The 18890-nt window shown below is 45.9% G+C and overlaps 2 protein-coding genes across 2 annotated transcripts; both read left to right on the top strand.

The window, feature by feature from the left end:
- The first annotated feature begins 3456 nt into the window (after positions 1–3456).
- On the top strand, positions 3457–14064 carry INHBC (inhibin subunit beta C). Its single transcript, XM_016127750.2, has 2 exons — positions 3457–3974; positions 10923–14064. Exons 1-2 carry the CDS (start codon positions 3662–3664, stop codon positions 11663–11665), a joined length of 1056 nt encoding a protein of 351 aa, XP_015983236.2. The 5' UTR covers positions 3457–3661; the 3' UTR covers positions 11666–14064.
- A 63-nt stretch (positions 14065–14127) lies between these two features.
- Positions 14128–18076, top strand: INHBE (inhibin subunit beta E). Its single transcript, XM_016127749.2, has 2 exons — positions 14128–16436; positions 16690–18076. The coding sequence occupies exons 1-2, from the start codon at positions 16139–16141 to the stop codon at positions 17445–17447; spliced, it is 1056 nt and encodes a 351-aa protein (XP_015983235.2). The 5' UTR covers positions 14128–16138; the 3' UTR covers positions 17448–18076.
- The last annotated feature ends 814 nt before the right edge of the window (positions 18077–18890 follow it).

Here is an 18890-nt window from a genome sequence, read left to right as displayed (position 1 = left end):
GGGAAGGAGGGGGGAGAGGGGAGAAAAGGGGGGGAACCAAACTCGGAGAGGGAGAAAAGGGGGAGGGGGAAAATCACGAGGGGAAGAAAGGCCAAGAGTCCGCCCCCGCTGCGGCCTGCGCGCTACGTCACCACGTCCGGCGTATTCGTCACCGCGTGCTGCGACCCGCTCGTCCCTGCTTCCTGCGCATCTCTGCATGCCCGCAGACTCCCCCTACCTGCTCACTCACCCAGTCCGCACTCGCCCTCTTCTTCCCAACGCACACGCCCACCCACACTCCCACGCGAGCACACTCGCCCACTGTTTCTCCCTTGGCGTTACCTGTGTCTCTGCCACCAATCCACATCCAGTGTGATCCTCAGTCAACCTTAAACCCATCAAGCCTGTCAGAGTCACCCTAGATTTAAACATAAAACTAATTAAATTTACAGAGCACTTTCAAAACGGCCTTTCACTTGGGACATCAACTTCTGTGCCCAAAAGAGCATTTTTGCAACAAATATTTGTAGTATAAATGGATAAAGATCACGGAGTAAGTAAAGGTCCATTTTTCTCCAGGTGTAAAAATTTAAATAAAGCAGGTTTAAGTCCATCCTATTAAAATCACTTATTGTCACTACTACCCCTCTAGGATATAGTTCTTTTTCTTAAGAGCCATCTTAAATTTACAACCTCCCTCATTCTGTCCATTCCTAGAAGAATCAGTTTAGTCACTGGTGCATATATTTGGATCATTTACTGACCAATTCCCTCAAGCGTTGTAGTCTTACATTAACAGAATTCATTAGATATTTACTATGTGACAACTGCAATAGGCAAAAAAAATATAGTACAATGTAAGTGATATAGTAAGTATTCAATGTGCTATGGAAACAAGAAGAAGCAATTAGTTCTTAGAAGTAAGGGAGATTGAGTAAGTTACAGAGAAGCTACAGGTGACATTTCAGCTAACTTTGAAGAATATAAGTAGGAGTTCATCAAAGAGGCAAGAATGGAGATAACTACAAAGTTGTAGAAGTATAAAATTATTCTTTCCTTCAAGGATCAGCAAGTTCCAGATTTTCAATTTGGAGACAGGGGCAGTAATGACTAGGAGGAAATAATACCCAATATTTGTATTATGTATGTATGTGTAAAGTGAAATATGTAGCAATCCACATCTATTACTTCAATTCAATCCTCAAAACAATAGGTACTATTGGTATACTCAGTTTGTAGATAAGGAAACCTGAAGCACTAAAGTCCCAGATTTTGAACTGAGACAGTTTATCTTCAGAGCCTGCTCTTAATCACTACATTATTAGAAATATAACTAGAAAGGGCAGGTTACAAAAGACATGTGTGTCATAGTACAGAGTGAAACAGTTGAGTCTTTCTGAGACAAATGCAGTAACTGAAAAACACCTAAGGCAGAAACATGAAACATCCACCCCAAAGAGAAGACATCCTCTGCTTCTCCTCCTTTTGGTCTCCTCTCATTACCCAAGTATTTACCAGAGAGGAGAACAGCTGATGTCATCTCTGGATTTGAGGGGATCTGGGAACTACATACTGAGTCAAAACATGGAACAAATAGGAATAGAACTACCTCCCCAAACTGCAGATCAGGTTATCATCCAAGAATGTAATTAGGAACATTAAAATGCTAGAGATAAGATCAGTCCCTGTAGGCTGTGGTGAGGAGGGTAGTTAACGTTAATGGGTACAGGATTCCTTTGGGAGGTGATGAAAATGTTCTTAAATTAGGTAGTGGTGATGGTTGCACAACTCTGAATACCAAAAAGCACTGAATTGTATACACTAAGTGGTGAATTTTATGTTATATAAATTATATCTCAACAAAACCGTTATTTTAAAATAAACAAGTTTATACTAGAGACTAAAAATAAAATCTACCTCTATCACAGCCCTTAAAAAAAAAAAAAAGAAAGAAAGAAAGAAAGAAAGAAAAAAGGATCAACCCCTGTAGAAGAAAGCTGAAAAACTGACACACAATAATCCAATCAAGGTAACTTGAATATAACTTCTAACAAGCAGCCTGGATTGTTACACTTATTCATTCAATAAATATATTTTAAGCACCCATATTATAGATCAGGCACTGTGTGCTATGCTAGGAATAGAATGGTAAGCAGCAAAGATGACTTGCTTAGTGACTACACTACAGATGGTGATTAGGGGCACGGGTCTAGGAAAGGAAAGTCCAGGAGGGCAGATGTTGGCAGAATTTCTTCAGCACATCTAGATGTGAGGGGACTGTGGCCCACAAATAAACCTATGTATCAGGAAAAATAACCTTTTATTATGCACTTACTATGTGCCAGTCTCTGTAAGTGCTTCACACAATTATTTAAATCTCAACACTTTGAGATAATCATTACAGATCTATAATCCCATATTTAAAATCTGTAGGGCCACACATGTTTCAGAAAGGTAAAATGGTACATACAGTTTATATTATATAACACCCCCAGAGGTAGCATCACATAATCAAACAATATTTCTGGAATAAATGTATAAATAGTCTCTATATGATTTTTTTAAAGACTGTGAGTAACCTAACTCTGTTCAAGTCAGGTTAAGCCACCATATGAGTTATCAAAGTGTGTGTGTGTGTGTGTGTGTGTGTGTGTGTGTGTGTATTATTTGGGGGATTTTGCAATTGTGGATAACAATTTTTCTCACTTCTCTGACGAAGAAATTAAAGCAAGAGAGGTCAAGAGTCACACGGCTAATTAAAGAAAGAATTTTAACCAAGGTCATCTGGCTTGAGAACCTATGCTCCTAACTCCACCTGCCACACCTGCCAGGTAGATCTGCCTTGTGGAAACAAAAGCCTTTCCCTGGAGAGCTACAAATCAGGACCTTTTGGGGAGAGAGCCAGGAATTCTGAAAAATCTCAAAATTTCTTTTCCTAAACAGAAAAAACTCCAGAGTAAATCTAGTTCTCAAGCCGCTTCCCCACCTTCAGACTTCCTTCTGAGGACACAGAAGACCTGGCTAGAACACTACCCCTCCCCTCCCTAAACCTTTCAGACGGGCTGTTTCTGAGCCAACAGGGGCTAACAAAGGAGTCTGCATTGTGAGCCTGAAGGAGGGGAGGCAGTGGGGCGGGCTTTGAGAAGTGCTAGGCAAAGGAAAATGCAACTCTTAGTTACCTGCACAACAGTGACCTAAAATGCCTGCCAATGACCCCCTCTTGTTTGAGTGTCATCCTTTAACATTCTATCTTAAAACCTCTGATCTCAACCTTTCCCCACCAGGCTTCTCGGTAAGTCTGCTGATCTGAAGAGGAATTTCATCTCTAACCTTTGTCACAGGCCTGGTGGCTCACATGGGTAACCCGCAGTCTCTCAACATTGGCCCAGGGACAATTCTTTCCCCAAACAAATCAACCTCCCCTAACATCCCCCACTCTGCACTTTCACTGACTATGCGTTGGCGACTTCTGCCAAGTTCTACCTGTAACTGGCTTCATCTCTCAAATCAGATGTTTGGCTGCTCTGTCCCCTGCAACAAGGAGTCATGCCAGCTGAACACACTCTCCTTCCTGGGCCCCTGATAGCCAGGAGGAAGCCGAGACCACAGCTTTTGAGACCCTGAGCCCCCAGTTTGTGGCTCTGTCTCAGTTTGTGTCGCTCAAGGAGGGCCTCCCTCAGCAATGATTTCCTCATTGCTTCGGGCCTTTCTATTCCTGTCTCTGGCCACAGTGGTCACTCCTAGAGCTGACAATCAGTGTCTGGTATGTGGGGAGCCCACCTTGGACCTGGAGAGCCAGCGGAAGCTGCTTCTCAACCTGGCCAAGAGAAGCATCTTGGACAAGCTGCACCTCAGCCAGCGCCCAATACTGAGTCAGCCCGTGTCCAGAGCTGCTCTGAGGACAGCACTGCAGCACCTCCGTGGGCCCCCACAGGGGGCGCTTCCGGAAGCTGACAGAGGACAGGAATATGAGATCATCAGCTTTGCTGAGACAGGTGGGTTCCTGGTCTGTAGATCTTCCCCCAAACCTGACCTCTTAAGAAAATGAAAAGCGTCCTCCTCTCAACCTGACCCCTACCTTTCTCCCCCAAACCATCCAAATTTTTGCCTCTCACAGCCTATAATCTCCTAGTCCAGGGCTCCCACATCCCAGGCTCTCTCTTGTAGTCTAGACTTGATCAATGGGCAACTGGGAAGTGGGTAAATTTCACTTCTTTTAAGACTGCCTGCTCCCGTCTCTTTTAGTTCGTCTCTCTGCACACCCCATAAACCTCCCCAGGCCATAGTGTGAGCCTATCCACTTCCTGGACCTGGACACAGGGGCTGGAAACTGGGGAGTCTGTCTTTTCTCTGGCCCAGGATCCAGCCTCTTCAACACTCCCTCCCCCAGATGCCTCATCTGGGTAAAAAAGGAAAAGGAAAAACACCAGGGCTATAATACCTCTCCGCCCTATCCCTGCTCTCTTGCCTTGATACTTTGGGCACCCACAGCAGAACAGGTTCAAAATGGGACAGAGAAAAATAGATAGAGGGCAGAAGAGAAGAATTATTTCCACAGAGGGGAGAGGAGTTGAAGAATTTATTGGGCAGCTGGAGAGAAAGATCAAGATTTTGGAGAAAGGACTCTAGAAACAGAACACAAAGTGATCTATCTGGTCTCTGAGCTTCCTGCAATCTCTTTCTTAGGTCTGGAAGACCCTTCCTATTCCTGGCCTCCTTCCTCTGGTCAGCACCTACTCCCCTCTCCCTTCAAGACCCAGCACTCTCATCCTCGAAAACCCGCCCTGACCTGAGGGTGAGGTGCCCCCTCCTCCTTGTTGGTGCCTACACCCTCACCTTGAACCTGAACTCTCTATGTGGAATTGCCTATTTCTAGGTTTTCTATGAAGCCTGACTTCCTATAGGATATCAACTCCTTGAGGTCAGGAACTGTCATTTATTCCCATTTCAGAGGTAATGAAACTGAGGGGCAAAGAGGTTTAGTAACTTGCTAAAGGTCATGTGACTGATAAATGATGGAGCCAGACAGCCTAGCTCTAGAATCCATGGCTTTGGCCACACCACACACTCTGCTTCATAAACATGGTAGATGCCCGATGGACATTGTTTGCATTAAACAACCAAATCACACTGTAAGTCAGCTTGACCACAGTCTAGAGTCCCCAGTGATGAATGAGACCCTATCCTAGTTCAAAAGGAGGTTTCTGCTCATGATTAAGTACACAAACTCTGGAGCCAGATAGCCTGGGCTCAAATCCTTGCTCAGACATTTATTACTGTATGCTTTGGGTTCTTAATAGTTTTCTCATGTGTAAAATGAGGACATAAGAAGATAGGTGAGATAATTAAATAAGCTAATACAGGTAATATACTTAAAAAGCAAAGGTAGGAGGGAACAGGAAATAGAAGACTCAGCTACTGCCCATGACGGGTTTAGTTGCTGCTGTTGGAAAGAAATTAATTAGAATATAAGGCATAATGAAATAAATGCTAGGTGAGGGCACAAGAGCTTGCTGTGCCACGAGTAACTCATTGAGACCTGGTGAGACAGGGAAGTCTTTCAGAAAAAGATTACAAAAGGGCTGGCATTTTGAGTAGTTTTGATTTCATTGGGTAGAGAATGGTAAATAACATCCTAAAATAGAGGGGGAAAACATAGGAAAAAGTCTGAAGGAGTAGACTGCATTTGGGGTTTAAAAGTAGTTTGGAGTCAATGAGATTAAAGTGGACAGATGGCCATGAACCATGAGACACTTGAACATTGAAATCCTTTTTTTTTTTTACCTTTGTATCCCTGACACTTAACCCAGTTTCTGGCACATTGTGACAATAATGATGGTTGCCAAGTATTTGGTGTACCTGCCTTATCTCATTTAATCCTCAAACCACTCTATAAAGTAGACTTTAGTAGTCTCATCTTCTGAATGCAGAAACCAAGACTAAATGAAGAAAACTTATATGGCCAAGTTCGTACAGCTTGCAAAGGACAGAATTCAAACACAGTTCTCTCTGACTTCAAAGTTGGTATACTTTCCACATAATTGCTAATCATTGAATGAATACAACATTCAGGCCAGAGGGGCCTGATTTGTTATGAAGTTTGGAGGTGAGAATGACTGATAACTGGATTCCACTTTTTACATTTAAATATTTTAGCTTGATGTTTCATTCTAATTTAAGTTATCGTCTATACCAAGCATAGTATGAAAGAAAGATCTGAAAATTGTTCTTACTAAAGGTTTGAAGAGGGAGAGCTTGGCACTCTGGGGAAACTAGGTTAAAGGCCTTCAGCAGTTCCTGGAAATGGCTCATACTAGCTCATGAGTGTTGATTGTGAACATTTCCCAACTCTGCATCCAGTGATATTACATTGATAGTTTTAAATAGGCCATGGTGGGAGAATTTATACTACAGAAATTGGCAAATACTACAAATCAAGGGTTTTTTTTTTCCCCCTCTGTAATCCAGTTGTTAAACATTTACCAACACACCACTGCCTGTGACCTAAAAATACAAGTTATCTGTCTTCCACTTACCTAACGTACAATGCTCAGACATGGATGGGATAATTGTAATAGACACTCCCGTTTACCCCAAATCCAGAATCTCTTTGGTTTGGGCCTGGTTATACTCCCTGATAGGATTTTCTTCCTTCAAGGGGAGCCCACCACTGCACTCCTTGGCTTCTAGAACCACTCTCTAAGCCCTTGGCTCTATCCTCTGAGATATCTTTCCTTTTAGGAAACACAGGAAATAACCTATGTTTTCTCAGCCTTGTTCCTGCCCGAAGAAGTTGGGGGCCCAATTCATTTTGAATTTCTCTGTTCCATTTAGTCTAAACTACTATTGCTTTTGCTATTAAAATTCTCTTTAAACTACCCTTCTAAATAATAAATTGTAGTTTACTCAGACAAAGGGCACTCCATTCTATCAAGACAGACCCCTCTTTAGGTTACAAGTTCAAGTGTGTGAGGCACCACTCTTGAGATTCTTAGATGCCCTTTTGTATAGTTGAGAGGGTCTATAGAAAGAACATCTTAAATTTTAGATCTAAACAAAAATGTTAGATCTTAGCAAATGGTCTTATGGCTGATCCTTTATTTGTTTTGATATTCACACCAAGGCTATGTTTTACTGGCAGTGTTCTGGATTTGATCTTTGCCCTGAGACCATTTCTTACTTGGAGAACCTTCTGCCAGACAGAGAGGCAAGGAATCAAAAAATATTTTATTGTTCAATCTAACATGCCCTGTTGGAAATATTTTATCTAAATTCTGCTTGAAAATTGAACAGTTCCTTTTTTAATTCATCTCACTCCTGAAATGCCTTCTCATAGGCAGCTAAAATAAGCCAATTGACACTTTCAGTATTCTGCCTGGAAATATCTTTAGCTAAATTCACAACTTTGTTAGATATCATTTCTAGCTTTCAAGTTATCACAGCTGATAGCCAATACATAACACAGGTTCCTCTTTCTCCAACTTCCAATAGCAATTTCTTCACTGCTCTTCCTACCTTCACTAATCATCTCCTTGCCATCTTTCCAACCTCTGCTTACCACCCAGTCCCAAAAACAATGCTACATTTTAGGTCTTTGTTACAGAGCAACCTACTTCTGATACTAGTTTCTATTTCAATTAACTGTTAATATAACAAATCAGCCCAAATATAGAGGCTTAAAATGAAAAATTCAATATTTCTCATGATTCTGTAATTTTATTGTGCTTATCTGGATAGTTCTGTTTCATGTGGTCTAGCTGAGGTCACTCACGTAACTGCATTCAGCCAGGAGCTCAGATGGGACTAGAACATCTAAGATGGTCTTTGATTCTCCAAAATCTCTCTCCACATGGCTTCTCATCATTCAGTAGTCTAACCCAAGTTTCTTTGAAGCATAGTGGTTGGCTTTCAAGAGGATGAAGCCTTAGTGTGTAAGTACTTAATTGAGCTTCTGCTTGCCCTATGGTTGCCCTATGTCTCACTGGCCAGATGAAGTCACATGGCTGAACCCAGACTTAATATGGGAAGAAACTGCACAAAGCCATGAATATTGGGCACTGTTGTTCGTTGAGGCCAACAATGTAATAGTCTATCGCAGCCCCTAAGGGTCATGTGTCTGCCTTCTGTAACCAGGATGACATAGGACATCCTAACAATAGGGTGCTTAGGGACCTAGCAAGAAAAGTTTAGTTGGGCCAATCAGCCTCTTCTAGGATTTTAGAAATGGGACACTGAACTATAAGCTCACTTAGCTTGGAGGAGGTGGGTGAAAGGTTCTGTAGACTCAGGAGCTGGGACTACCATTTTGGGACCTGAGGAAGCTAAAGAGGAGGCAGAAGAAGTAGATTAACAGAGAGAAAAGAATGGAGTAGACTTACATAGAGAGTATGAGTCGAGTGAGATCCTTTTGGCTTTGAGAGGTGTCAAGGGCAGCCTTATTCCTAATTTCTTGATCACACAAAGCCTAGTTGAACTTTATCTTCTGCCTTTTTGTATCCATGAGAGTGTTAGTGGAATTCCCACAATAAAGCACTAAGAGTAGACTGACCAGGGCAAGATAGCAGAGTAGGTAAATGCTGCATATGCCTCCTCCCATGACCAGATTAAAATTGCAACTAAAATATAGAATAATCAACCTGGAGACTAGTTGAGCAAAGGTCCTATAACTAAAGATATAAAGAACAAACCATGTTGAGACTAATTTCCACATCAAAAATAAATAAATAAATAAAGTAGCATTTACTCAATAAATAGCATTCCCTAGAGGGGGGGGACAAAAAATAAAAAAGAAGAAGGATAGCTAAGGTCAAATCACAATAGGCATTTGACTACTTCTTAAAGGAGTTTGAACTTTATTCACCAATAAGTTTTTTGAGATAATGAATTTTATGATCTAGCCAAGTTTTGAGAAATAACTCTGGTGTCAGTGTAATATAAGAATTAAAGAAATGGAAAACCATCCATTCAACAAATGTTTATTGAGTGTCTACTATGTACTAAGTACTAGGGATACAATGGTGAACCATACAGGCACAATCTCTATCTTCATGGAGTTTACATTCTAGCTGGGGGGTGGGGGCAGGGAGGAGAGGAGTGAAAGTGAGGCACATAGTAAACAAATGAATGAAAAACTAAGATGATTACAGAGAGTGAGAGTGGCTGTAAATACAGTTAGGCTGGATGATGTATCAGAGAGATGGAGGTAGAGTTGAAGGCTGCTTAGGTTGGTCAGGGAACCTTCTCTGAGGAGGAGACATTTGAGTTGAATGCCAAAAAAGAGCCACTCATTTAAAGATCTTGGAAAGATATTCCGGGCAGGGGAAATAACAGGTGCAAAGACCATGAGGTAGGTCTATGTTTGGTAAGTTCAAGTATAGGTTGAATATACTAAAGAAGTAGAAGGTGAAGTCACTAAATAGCACAATGCCTAATCATATAAGTTTTTTTTTATGTTAAGGGGTTTAGATTTTATTCAAATAACAATGAGAAGACTGAAGAATTTAAAGCTGAGGTGGTTAAGCTGAGCAGATTTTTGTAATACAAAGACCATTCTGGATGACGTGTGGAGAATGGGTTGGAGAGCAACAGTGAACTACCTGGGAACCTATTGCCATAGTTCAAGAAAAAGATTGTGGGTTGAACTAATGTATAGTAGAGGAGGTAGGATAAATGAAATTATATTACAAATTGGAAGTAGAATTGACAGATCTTGAAGAACTTTCAAAATAGGAGATCAAGGTTTTGGCTTAAGCAATGCATTTATAGGGAAGGGGAAGGTTGGGAGGGAATAGGTTTGGGTTGGGGGATAAATAAATATAGAGTTCTTTGAACATGAAAAGTTTTATATATCATTGGATGTCCAAGTGGAATATCAGTTCAGTAGCTGGATATACAAGTCTGAGGCTCAGGGAAATGTCAGAGGGATATAATTTTGGAGTCATCAGCATATAGATAGAGTTGATGGGATCAATCTGAGAAAGAGTATAGGTAGAGAAGAGAAAGAAGAAGGGAGCTCAGAACCTCCAACAATTAGATGTCAGGAGGAGGAAAAGGAGCTGTCAGCAAATAAGACTAAGATGGAGTGGCCAGAGTCATGAAAGCCAGGAGAAGAAAATAATTTCAAAAAAAAAAGTGGTTAAGTGTGTCAAACACTGTTTTAAGGTCAAGTAAGATGAATATAAAGAGATAAAACCATTGGACTTGGCAATGTGGAAGGTGCTGATAATCCTGACAATAGTAATTTCAGTGGAATGAAGGGAATAGAAAAACAATTAAAGTGTTTCAATAGGACAGGTGAGGGATAAAAAGGCAAAATTGGGCAATAATAATAGCTATAGGAAGAAATGCATAGACCTTAGAACCATTGTGGTGAGGGACTGGATGTGGAGAGTAAGGGAGGGGACCATATGGTTTCTAGAGATGATAAGAAGGATAATGGTGCTACCAATTCTAAGAACAGAAAGAGAGGTGTATGGGAGAAAAAGAGAATGATTTCTGCTTGGGACATATAGATTTGAATGTGCTGGCAGGACATTCATGTGGCCTAAAGCATTCAATGATTCCCAAATCTATTTATCCAATCCAGAGGTGCAAAATAGTGTGGACTGGACATTCGAATTTGGGAATCACCAGCATAAAAATTATGTTGGCTGACCATGAGTGTAAAAGGGAATGAGGGTCAAAGACAAGCCTTGGAGAATTCTCACATTCAAGTGATGGTCAGATAAAGAAAAGATAGCAAAGAAAATCAAGGAAGAGTCATAAGAGAGTTGTGCAATGGAGGCCAAGGGAGAAAAGATTTCCCAGAAGGAAAGGGTAATCAACAATACTAACAATTTGGTCAAAAATGAACAAAGAGTGTTCCAATATGCTCAGAATAGAGAGGTGGCTGATAGAATTGACACTCAGGAGGCCACAATGACTAGGGCTTCTTCTGTCCACAGGCCTCTCCAACATCAACCAGACTCGTCTTGATTTCCACTTCTCTGATAGAACTGTTGGTGGCATGGAAGTCCAGCAAGTCAGACTCATGTTCTTTGTGCAACTTCCTCCCAATACCATCTGGACTTTGAAGGTGAGGGTCTTAGTGCTAGACCCACATGATGCCAACTTCACCTTGGCCACTCAGCACCTGCTGGAGGTGGATGCTAGCGGCTGGCACCAACTCTTCCTGGGGCCCGAAGCACAGGCTGCCTGCAGCCAGGGACACCTGCCCCTGGAGCTGGTATCTGAAAGTCAGATAGCCCAGAGCTCAGACATCCTGGGTGGGGCTGCTCATAGGCCTTTTGTGGTAGCCCGGGTGAGAGTTGGGGGCAAGCAGCGGGTCCGCCGGCATGGCATTGACTGCCAGGGTGGGTCCAGGATGTGCTGTCGGCAAGAGTTTTTTGTGGACTTCCGTGAGATTGGCTGGGACGACTGGATCATCCAGCCTGAGGGCTATGCAATGAACTTCTGCACAGGGCAGTGCCCACTGCATGTGGCAGGCATACCTGGCATTGCTGCCTCCTTTCACACTGCAGTGCTCAATCTTCTCAAGGCCAATACAGCTACAGGCACCACTGAAGGTGGCTCGTGTTGTGTGCCTACAGCCCAGAAGCCCCTGTCTCTGCTCTACTATGACAGGGACAGCAACATTGTCAAGACTGATATACCTGACATGGTGGTAGAAGCCTGTGGGTGCAGTTAGTATGGGCAGCCCAAGGTAGAGTAGGCTAACATGCTCCCACAGAGGTGCTCATTCTTAGAAGGAGGGACTAACCCCATTACTGCCTCTGTCCGAAAGGTGGGCTACCCCTTCTTAGCAACCTATGGAAATTATCCCAACTTTGACTTGAGGAGAGTCATTGTACCATCTTCGAAACCACCAGACTTTTTCTTAGAGCATAGTGCATCCAGTAAGCCCCACATGCTCAACTGCCATCCCAGAGACTCTGATCTACCTCCAACCACGAGCAGTGCCATCAGGTTTCCAGGCGGTGTCCACCCTTAACCCACCCCATAATCCACTGTGCCTCCCAGCCCTTTCCACTCAATGGCCCCCTCCCTGTTTAAGTTGACATAGCCCCTTCTTCTGGTTTTCTAGATTTCCAAAGAGCCCCCTCCTTGGTTTCACCAAAGATTAGATCACTACTCTTCAAAATGAGGCTTATTCATCTCTGTACGTTGAGCCTCTTTCCTTCTTATTTGACCAGGTGGGCTTCTGAGGCTCTCTTGGCACACCTACGTCCATTTTTTGTCTTTCTGTCCTGTTCTATGCCCTCAAGGGCTGACTCACCTGACCCCTTTTTTCCTCTAAGTTTGACTAAGGGGAGACACAAGCAAGAAGTCCTGGTATTACTCCTGTTCCTATTACCTAGCTGCCACAGTGGACTGTGGCCATGGCCATGTCCCTACAGCGCCTGTCTGGCTACCCTCTTCCATGGCTCCAGCTCTGCCTAGCTTCTGATGTCACTGCTTCCGAGACAGGGGCTTGTAATGGCTCTCCACTCTTCCTATTCTCTGGGTGTTTCAACATCTCTCATTAGTTTCTTTAACCCTGCCCATACCTCTGCAAAGAAGTTCTTTATTAAGTCTCCTGCCAGGACCCCAACTGATACCCCAGATGACACACAGCCTTCCTACTCTGGCCACTTCAACTCTTTCCTCGCACAGACTCCTTGGGGCTGAGTTATTTTATTCATCCCACCCATCCCACACTTCATGCCTCTTCCTCCCCAGGCTGCTTCCTCTTCTTTGTTAGGTCCCCTCTGTGCTCCCAGAACCATATTTGCTGGTCTCGAGGCTAGTAACAACCAGGGTTTTTTTTTTTTTTACCTGTTCCTCTCCTCCCCCTGCACTCACTCCAAGAGATAAGACTCCTCTCCTCCCTCTGTGCTCCCTGGAAGAGATACAGAGAGATACGACAGAGCTGTGCTCAATTAGCAAGTAGGCTGACAACCTGTAGGCAAACACTGGCGAGAAGCAAAGGAATGGAGAGCTGTCTGGCTTCCCTTCACTGATCCCCAGGTCTCCATCCAGGAGTCCTGCCTGGAAGCTGAAACTGGCTAAGGACCACTTGAGTGAGACAGGGAACAGAAAAGGAAGTCCTGGAGTGAGAAGAGGGAGGCATTTGCTCTGAGACTGGGTCCTCTCTAGACCTTTGCCCTCTATCTCCACCATCTCTACCCTTTGGTTGAACAGCCCTGAACCATGGGTCGATATTGTCTGCAGCCCAAGGTCGAGTTTTCGCAAAACCCATGTGTCCTTTGGGTTACGTGATGTCTGTGTTTGCTCAGCTTATAACCCCTTCCTACCAGGGTCTGAGGGCTCTAGAATAGGAACCCTAGAGGAGAAAGTCTGAAAGAGACCTGGGGGATTACAAATCTGAGCTGCTGCTGGGCTTCTTGAGCAAACTTATGGAAGTTACCCCACGTTTGACTTGAGGAGATCTTCATCTAAGGAGAGAATCTAAGGAAGTCTTCTAGTGCCTCTCCCTCCCCTCCACCGCACTCCCAGACCAAACTTCCCTTCCTCCCATTACAGCTTTAGTTCCCAGGGCCAAGACTAAGGTGAAGTGAAGTGAAGCACTTACCCTAGGGGCAAAATTTTAAGGAGATATCAGAAATTTCATCAATAACGATAAATAATATTTTAATTCAATATTTTTAAAACATTGAAATTAGCACAAAAAAATATATGATGAACAAATTGGCACACTTTAAAATAAATGCAGGATTACTATTATTCCCTGTCTTGTTTGGCTCCACCTTTCATAACAAGGGGAAAGAGTGGGTCTATCTTTTTCCAAACCTTTTCTTCCAGAGACCCCCTGGCCCATAACTCTAAACTCTGTCAGGTTTTTCTTATTTGGGTAAAATAATCATTCAGGCTTCTTCTACTTCCTCACCCACCCCCAAACCTGTCGCTAACCCCCAGCCCCCAACCAGGTTGGTGGTAGGGCGGGCCTGTGAGGCAGATGGCTGTGGTATTTATAACCTGGGAGCACTTCTTGGGAAAAGTGACTAAGATGCTAAGAGCATATTTATAGCTGGGTTCTGACGTAAGTGTCAGTGGGGAGGTAGGGCCGGGCCAGGCACAGCAGCAAGAGGGTAGGAAGAGCTGAAAATTGGGGGCACATGACAGAGAGGGTGAGGGAGGGGTGGGGTCAGGGACTCCTACAGCCACTTCTTGCTGCTTACCTTGACTCTATCTCCTGGTACCAACACGTAAGCCCTCTGAAACACCACCATGAGCAGAAATCTGTATTTTGCAGTTCTGTGGTCCAGACCCTAGGGGCTAGAGGGCTTTCACTCCCCAGCTAGATAAACTGAGAGGGAGCTAGGAGCTGGGGAGAGCACTGGGCAGAGGGGCTTGGATATGTTTCAGGACCTAGGGAGTAATGCAGGGTGGACAGGAAGTTCTAAAAGTCTTATTGGCCCTTCTCTCTGCTCCCCACCACAAGGTGCCCTGAATTTCTAGGAAGAGCCTCACACCCATCATCAAGCTCCATTGCCACCTGTTAGTGTGATGAGGTCCAAAACCAAAGTTTTCAGTGATGTGGGTCTGCTCTCTGGCAGTGGCAAGGTGAGAGAGCAGAGTGACCAGTTTATCTGTCTCCTGTTAGAGAGGCAGGGTCCCCACCCCCTGCAGAGGTTGGGAAGTGCTCCATCTCTCCACTCCGCAGAGCAGCCCCTTCCCTGAGAAACTGGTCAGCCCTAAGGCAGCTACTGTCCAGTAGCGCAGCACTGCCACATGGTGGACACTGGCGGTACTGAGGCCCAGCCCCCAAAGCACCACCTCTCTCTAGTGCCCGATCTAATAGTCTCCCTTGACAGTCCCCACAGACTGAATAGTAGGGAGATGAATAAAATGAAGTGGGGGAACATTTCCACATCAGACTCACATCCTCACAGCTTCTGGGAGAAACTGGGGCATAAGGAGAAAGGCTAGCATTAAACCTTCCCTCGTGAGTTCAAGGTGGAGGAGCCTTGGCCTTCCTATTCAAAGTCAGTGAGAAAGTATAGTAGGGAGGGCTGGGATTGGAGCTGAGGTTGCTGTATTTTGCTTTGCTCTTCCCATCATTAACAGAGGCCTGGTACCACTTCTAGGATGCCTCACATTTAGGCGATTCTCATAGTCCCCCGAAAGAGAACTAGCAACTGGGTATAAGCCCTACCAAGTCTCATGCACTCTGCCAGCCTCGATGGACTCTGCTCTGCTGTAAGATTGCATCACCTTCACTCCCACCTCCCTGGGTTTCCCCAGACATCACAGGAACATGCTAAACCCCGTGCCCCTGCCCTCCTCCACGGCGTGCTTCAGTCCAACTGGACTCTGGGCGGCCAGCACAGGCAGGGTCAGGAAGTGACTTCTGTGTCCCGTGGCACTGCCACCTTGGCCTGGGCAAGAGGACTCCATTTCTCCCGCCCCCACCTTCCAACCTCTCAACCCTGTCCCAGCCCCATTGCTAGAAATAAAGAGACCAGAGTTTTCCTTCTTGCCCAGAGATCCCAGAGAAATAACCACTGAAACTCACAGCTACCCTCATGGAGACTGCTGCCGCAGTGGCTGCCGGGCAGGCTAGAAAGGCTGGAGGGATGGGGAGAAATAGCCCTTCCCCACCTTGCTATATGAAGTTCCCTCCCCCGAGTCCCAGACCTTGGGGACGGACAGAGCATGTGAAATCATCCTTTCTTGCATCATGCGTGTCCACACTGCCCCCCCCCTCCACCCCCATACCCTACCTTAAGCTCAGTGACCAGGGCCAGATGGTGAAACCCGAGCTCCGGGGTGTGGGGGGGGGACCTCCACCCCCTGCAGGGGCTTGATGGGCAGCACAGCTAGCCAATCTGGGGCTCAGAGGGTAGGTCCGCTGGCTGACCACGAGATGAGGGAGCCCCAGGCCGCTGGCCCTAAAGAGGCCCGTCAGTAACCAGACATGAGCTGTGAGGGTCAAACCGGCAGACTGTGCTAAACACAGCTACCCATCGGACCATGCACTTCTTGACTTCCTGAGTCCCAGGCAAGAGAAGACAGGTGGCTCTACCCTTCGCTGAGGGTAGGTGTGGCACTGGTGTCTGCTGTTGCCGTGCCCTCATTGGCCTTCAAGAAATCAAACTCAACAGAAGGAGCAACTGCCTTCCAAGGCTCCCATCCAGACCCAGAGCCATTTATCAGGAGCATGGGGCTCCCTGATGTCCAGCTCCAGCTGGTGCTGCTGTGGGCACTGGTGTGGGCACAGGGAGTGAGGTCTGTGTGTCCCTCCTGTGGGGCCCCCACACTGGCACCCCAAGCAGAACGAGCTCTGGTCCTGGAGCTAGCCAAGCAGCAAATCCTGGAGGGTCTGCGCCTGACCAGTCGTCCCAGAATAACTAATCCTCCACCCCAGGCAGCACTGACCAGAGCTCTTCGGAGACTACGGCAGGAAAGTGTGGCTCCAGCGACAGGGGAGGAGGTCATCAGCTTTGCTACCACCACAGGTGGGTGAAGGAGAGATAGGCAGAAAGCAAACAGGGAAAGGGTGGAAGAAAGGGAGACTGACAGAAAAGGCAGCCCTCTGGGTGTGGGAGGAGGAGGAAATAGGGCAGGGACTGGCCGTGGAGGATGAAAGGCAGTCCCTTTTTCTTCTAAAGGTGAGTGCTAGGGAGAGTAGTGGGCAGGGCTTGCAGAAGTCTCAGAGGAGAGCTCCATCTCTGCTCAGTCCCTCAGTCCTTTTCTCCATCTTTCTGGCAGACTCTTCCACTTCGACCTGCAGCTCCACGCTCACCTTCCACCTGTCCACTCTTCCATCCCGCCACCTGTACCATGCGCGTCTTTGGCTGCACGTGCTCCCCGCCCTTCCTGGCACTCTTTACTTGAGGATCTTCCGATGGAGCCCTAGGAGGAGGCGTCGAGGGTCCCGCACCCTCCTGGCTGAGCACCAAATGACAGGCCCTGGCTGGCACGCCTTGACTCTGCCCTCTAGTGGCTTGAGGGGTGAGGAGTCTCGTTTCTTGAAACTCCAACTGGACTGCAGACGCCTAGAAGGCAACAGCACAAATGCCCAACAACCTCAGTGGCTCCTGGACACAGTGGGAGACCAGCGGCCTTTCCTAGAGCTTAAGATCCAGCCCAATGAGCCTGGAGCAGGCCGAGCTAAGAGGAGGACCCTCACCTGTGAGCCTGAGACCCCCTTATGTTGTAGGCGAGACCATTATGTAGACTTCCAGGAACTGGGATGGCAGGACTGGATCCTGCAGCCTGAGGGGTACCAGCTGAATTACTGCAGTGGGCAGTGCCCCCCGCACCTGGCTGGCAGCCCAGGCATTGCTGCCTCCTTCCATTCTGCTGTCTTCAGCCTCCTCAAGGCCAACAACCCTTGGCCCTTGGGTACCTCCTGCTGTGTCCCTACTGCCCGAAGGCCTCTCTCTCTCCTCTACCTGGACCGAAATGGCAATGTGGTCAAGACAGATGTACCAGATATGGTGGTGGAGGCCTGTGGCTGTAGCTAGCAAGAGGAACTGGGGTCCGTAGTAAAGAGATCAAGTTGGGGGTTCCCAGGCAAACAGCATCTGTGGCTGGAGGCATCAGATGCTTAGTCTGCACCCCCACACACACACCCAATGGGCCACCAGCAGTATGACTGGGTTGACCCTTATGGGATCCAAACAGGCACGTTTTTGTCAGACTGTGGTCTATTCCAGGCTGGTTGATATGTGGGGAGATGGGAAAAGTGTGTGCTCTGAAGAAATCTAGCCAGAAAGCATGATTTCCTACTCTAAGCCCTGTGAGAACATGGCAGAAGCAAGGGAGGGAGGGAGGGAAGGAGAAGGCAGAGAAAAATGACTTAGTCTCTCCCAAGAAGAGAAAGCCCTCAAGTGAGGGAAGGAAGAAGCAGACCAAGAGTCCAGCAAGCTTGGGGCAGGAGAAACAGGCTGGCCAAGGGTAGGACTATTGAAGTGCTTTAAGGAAGGGTCAGGAGGGAGATGGGCAAGGGGCTGGCGGAAAGTGTTTAGCAGAGCTGAAATGGGAGTCAGGAGAGAGGGGTACTGAGCCTGAGAAGTTTCTGGTTTTTTTCCAGTGGTGGGCAGGACCTACTGGGGAGACAAACGTCTATACTTTCCTAATAAAAATGGGGGGGGGGGAAATCAATGTATGAGTCGTAAAAAAGAGCTGAGATGATGGTCCAGAGCAATGGTATTCAGGGTGCGGGCTGGGAACCCCTGGGGGTGGTGTCCTTAGACCCGTTCAGGGGTGTCCATAAGGGCAAAACTATTTTCATAGAAATACTAAGGTATGATTTGCCTTTCTATTTTCATTATCTCAAAAGTGTACAGTGGTGTCTTCCAGAGGCTGCATGATATGTGATTGCATCATCTTTCTGACACCATTTTTAATGGGATGTGTATTTGTGTATTCTTGGGTTACAAACTTTTTTCAGTTTCAGCTTCTAATATAGTAAATTGATATAAACCATATAAACAAAAGCTCAATAATTTTTAAGAGTACAAAGGAGTTTCGAAATCAAAATATTTGAGAATCGCTGGTCTAGAGACCTGGGCGGGGAGGGGAAAGTAGTGTGCTCTAAAAGAACTTCCTGGAGGAGCAGGCACATTGCAAAGGTAGAAGCATGTGTACCATCCCTTCTCCAGTGACCATTGGTCTTACCTGACAATCTGGGTACAACTGTTGTCTGGGTCAAAGTCGTGTGGGGGAGAAGGCTCAAATAGGGCTCCTTATCTATCCTTCACAGCTATTATCTATATTTGTCTGGCCTCAGACCTCTTCCTAGTTTCACCTTTTCCTCTTGACCCCCAGACTGAACAGAGTTAACCTACTGACCCTCCAGGTCCAAGGAGATGGTTCTTGGAAGCAGAGCTAAGATGTGGGAGGTTTGTCTGATGGGTGACAGAAAAGGAAGCGACTTCTTTCCCCCACGTTGCTCTCTCCCCTCT

Source organism: Rousettus aegyptiacus, unplaced genomic scaffold (genome assembly GCF_014176215.1).
Source record: "Rousettus aegyptiacus isolate mRouAeg1 unplaced genomic scaffold, mRouAeg1.p scaffold_m13_p_2, whole genome shotgun sequence".
NCBI lineage: Eukaryota > Metazoa > Chordata > Mammalia > Chiroptera > Pteropodidae > Rousettus > Rousettus aegyptiacus.
Note: the sequence above shows the minus strand (reverse complement) of the source record. Positions and strands in the feature narration are given on the sequence as shown.

Bases quoted from the DNA above. Each gene is read 5' to 3' on its own strand.
- INHBC (XM_016127750.2), top strand. From the start codon at position 3,662: ATGATTTCCTCATTGCTTCGGGCCTTTCTATTCCTGTCTCTGGCCACA. The intron at 3,975-10,922 runs GTGGGTTCCTGG...TTCTGTCCACAG, and splicing joins CATCAGCTTTGCTGAGACAG to GCCTCTCCAACATCAACCAG.
- INHBE (XM_016127749.2), top strand. From the start codon at position 16,139: ATGGGGCTCCCTGATGTCCAGCTCCAGCTGGTGCTGCTGTGGGCACTG. The intron at 16,437-16,689 runs GTGGGTGAAGGA...TCTTTCTGGCAG, and splicing joins CAGCTTTGCTACCACCACAG to ACTCTTCCACTTCGACCTGC.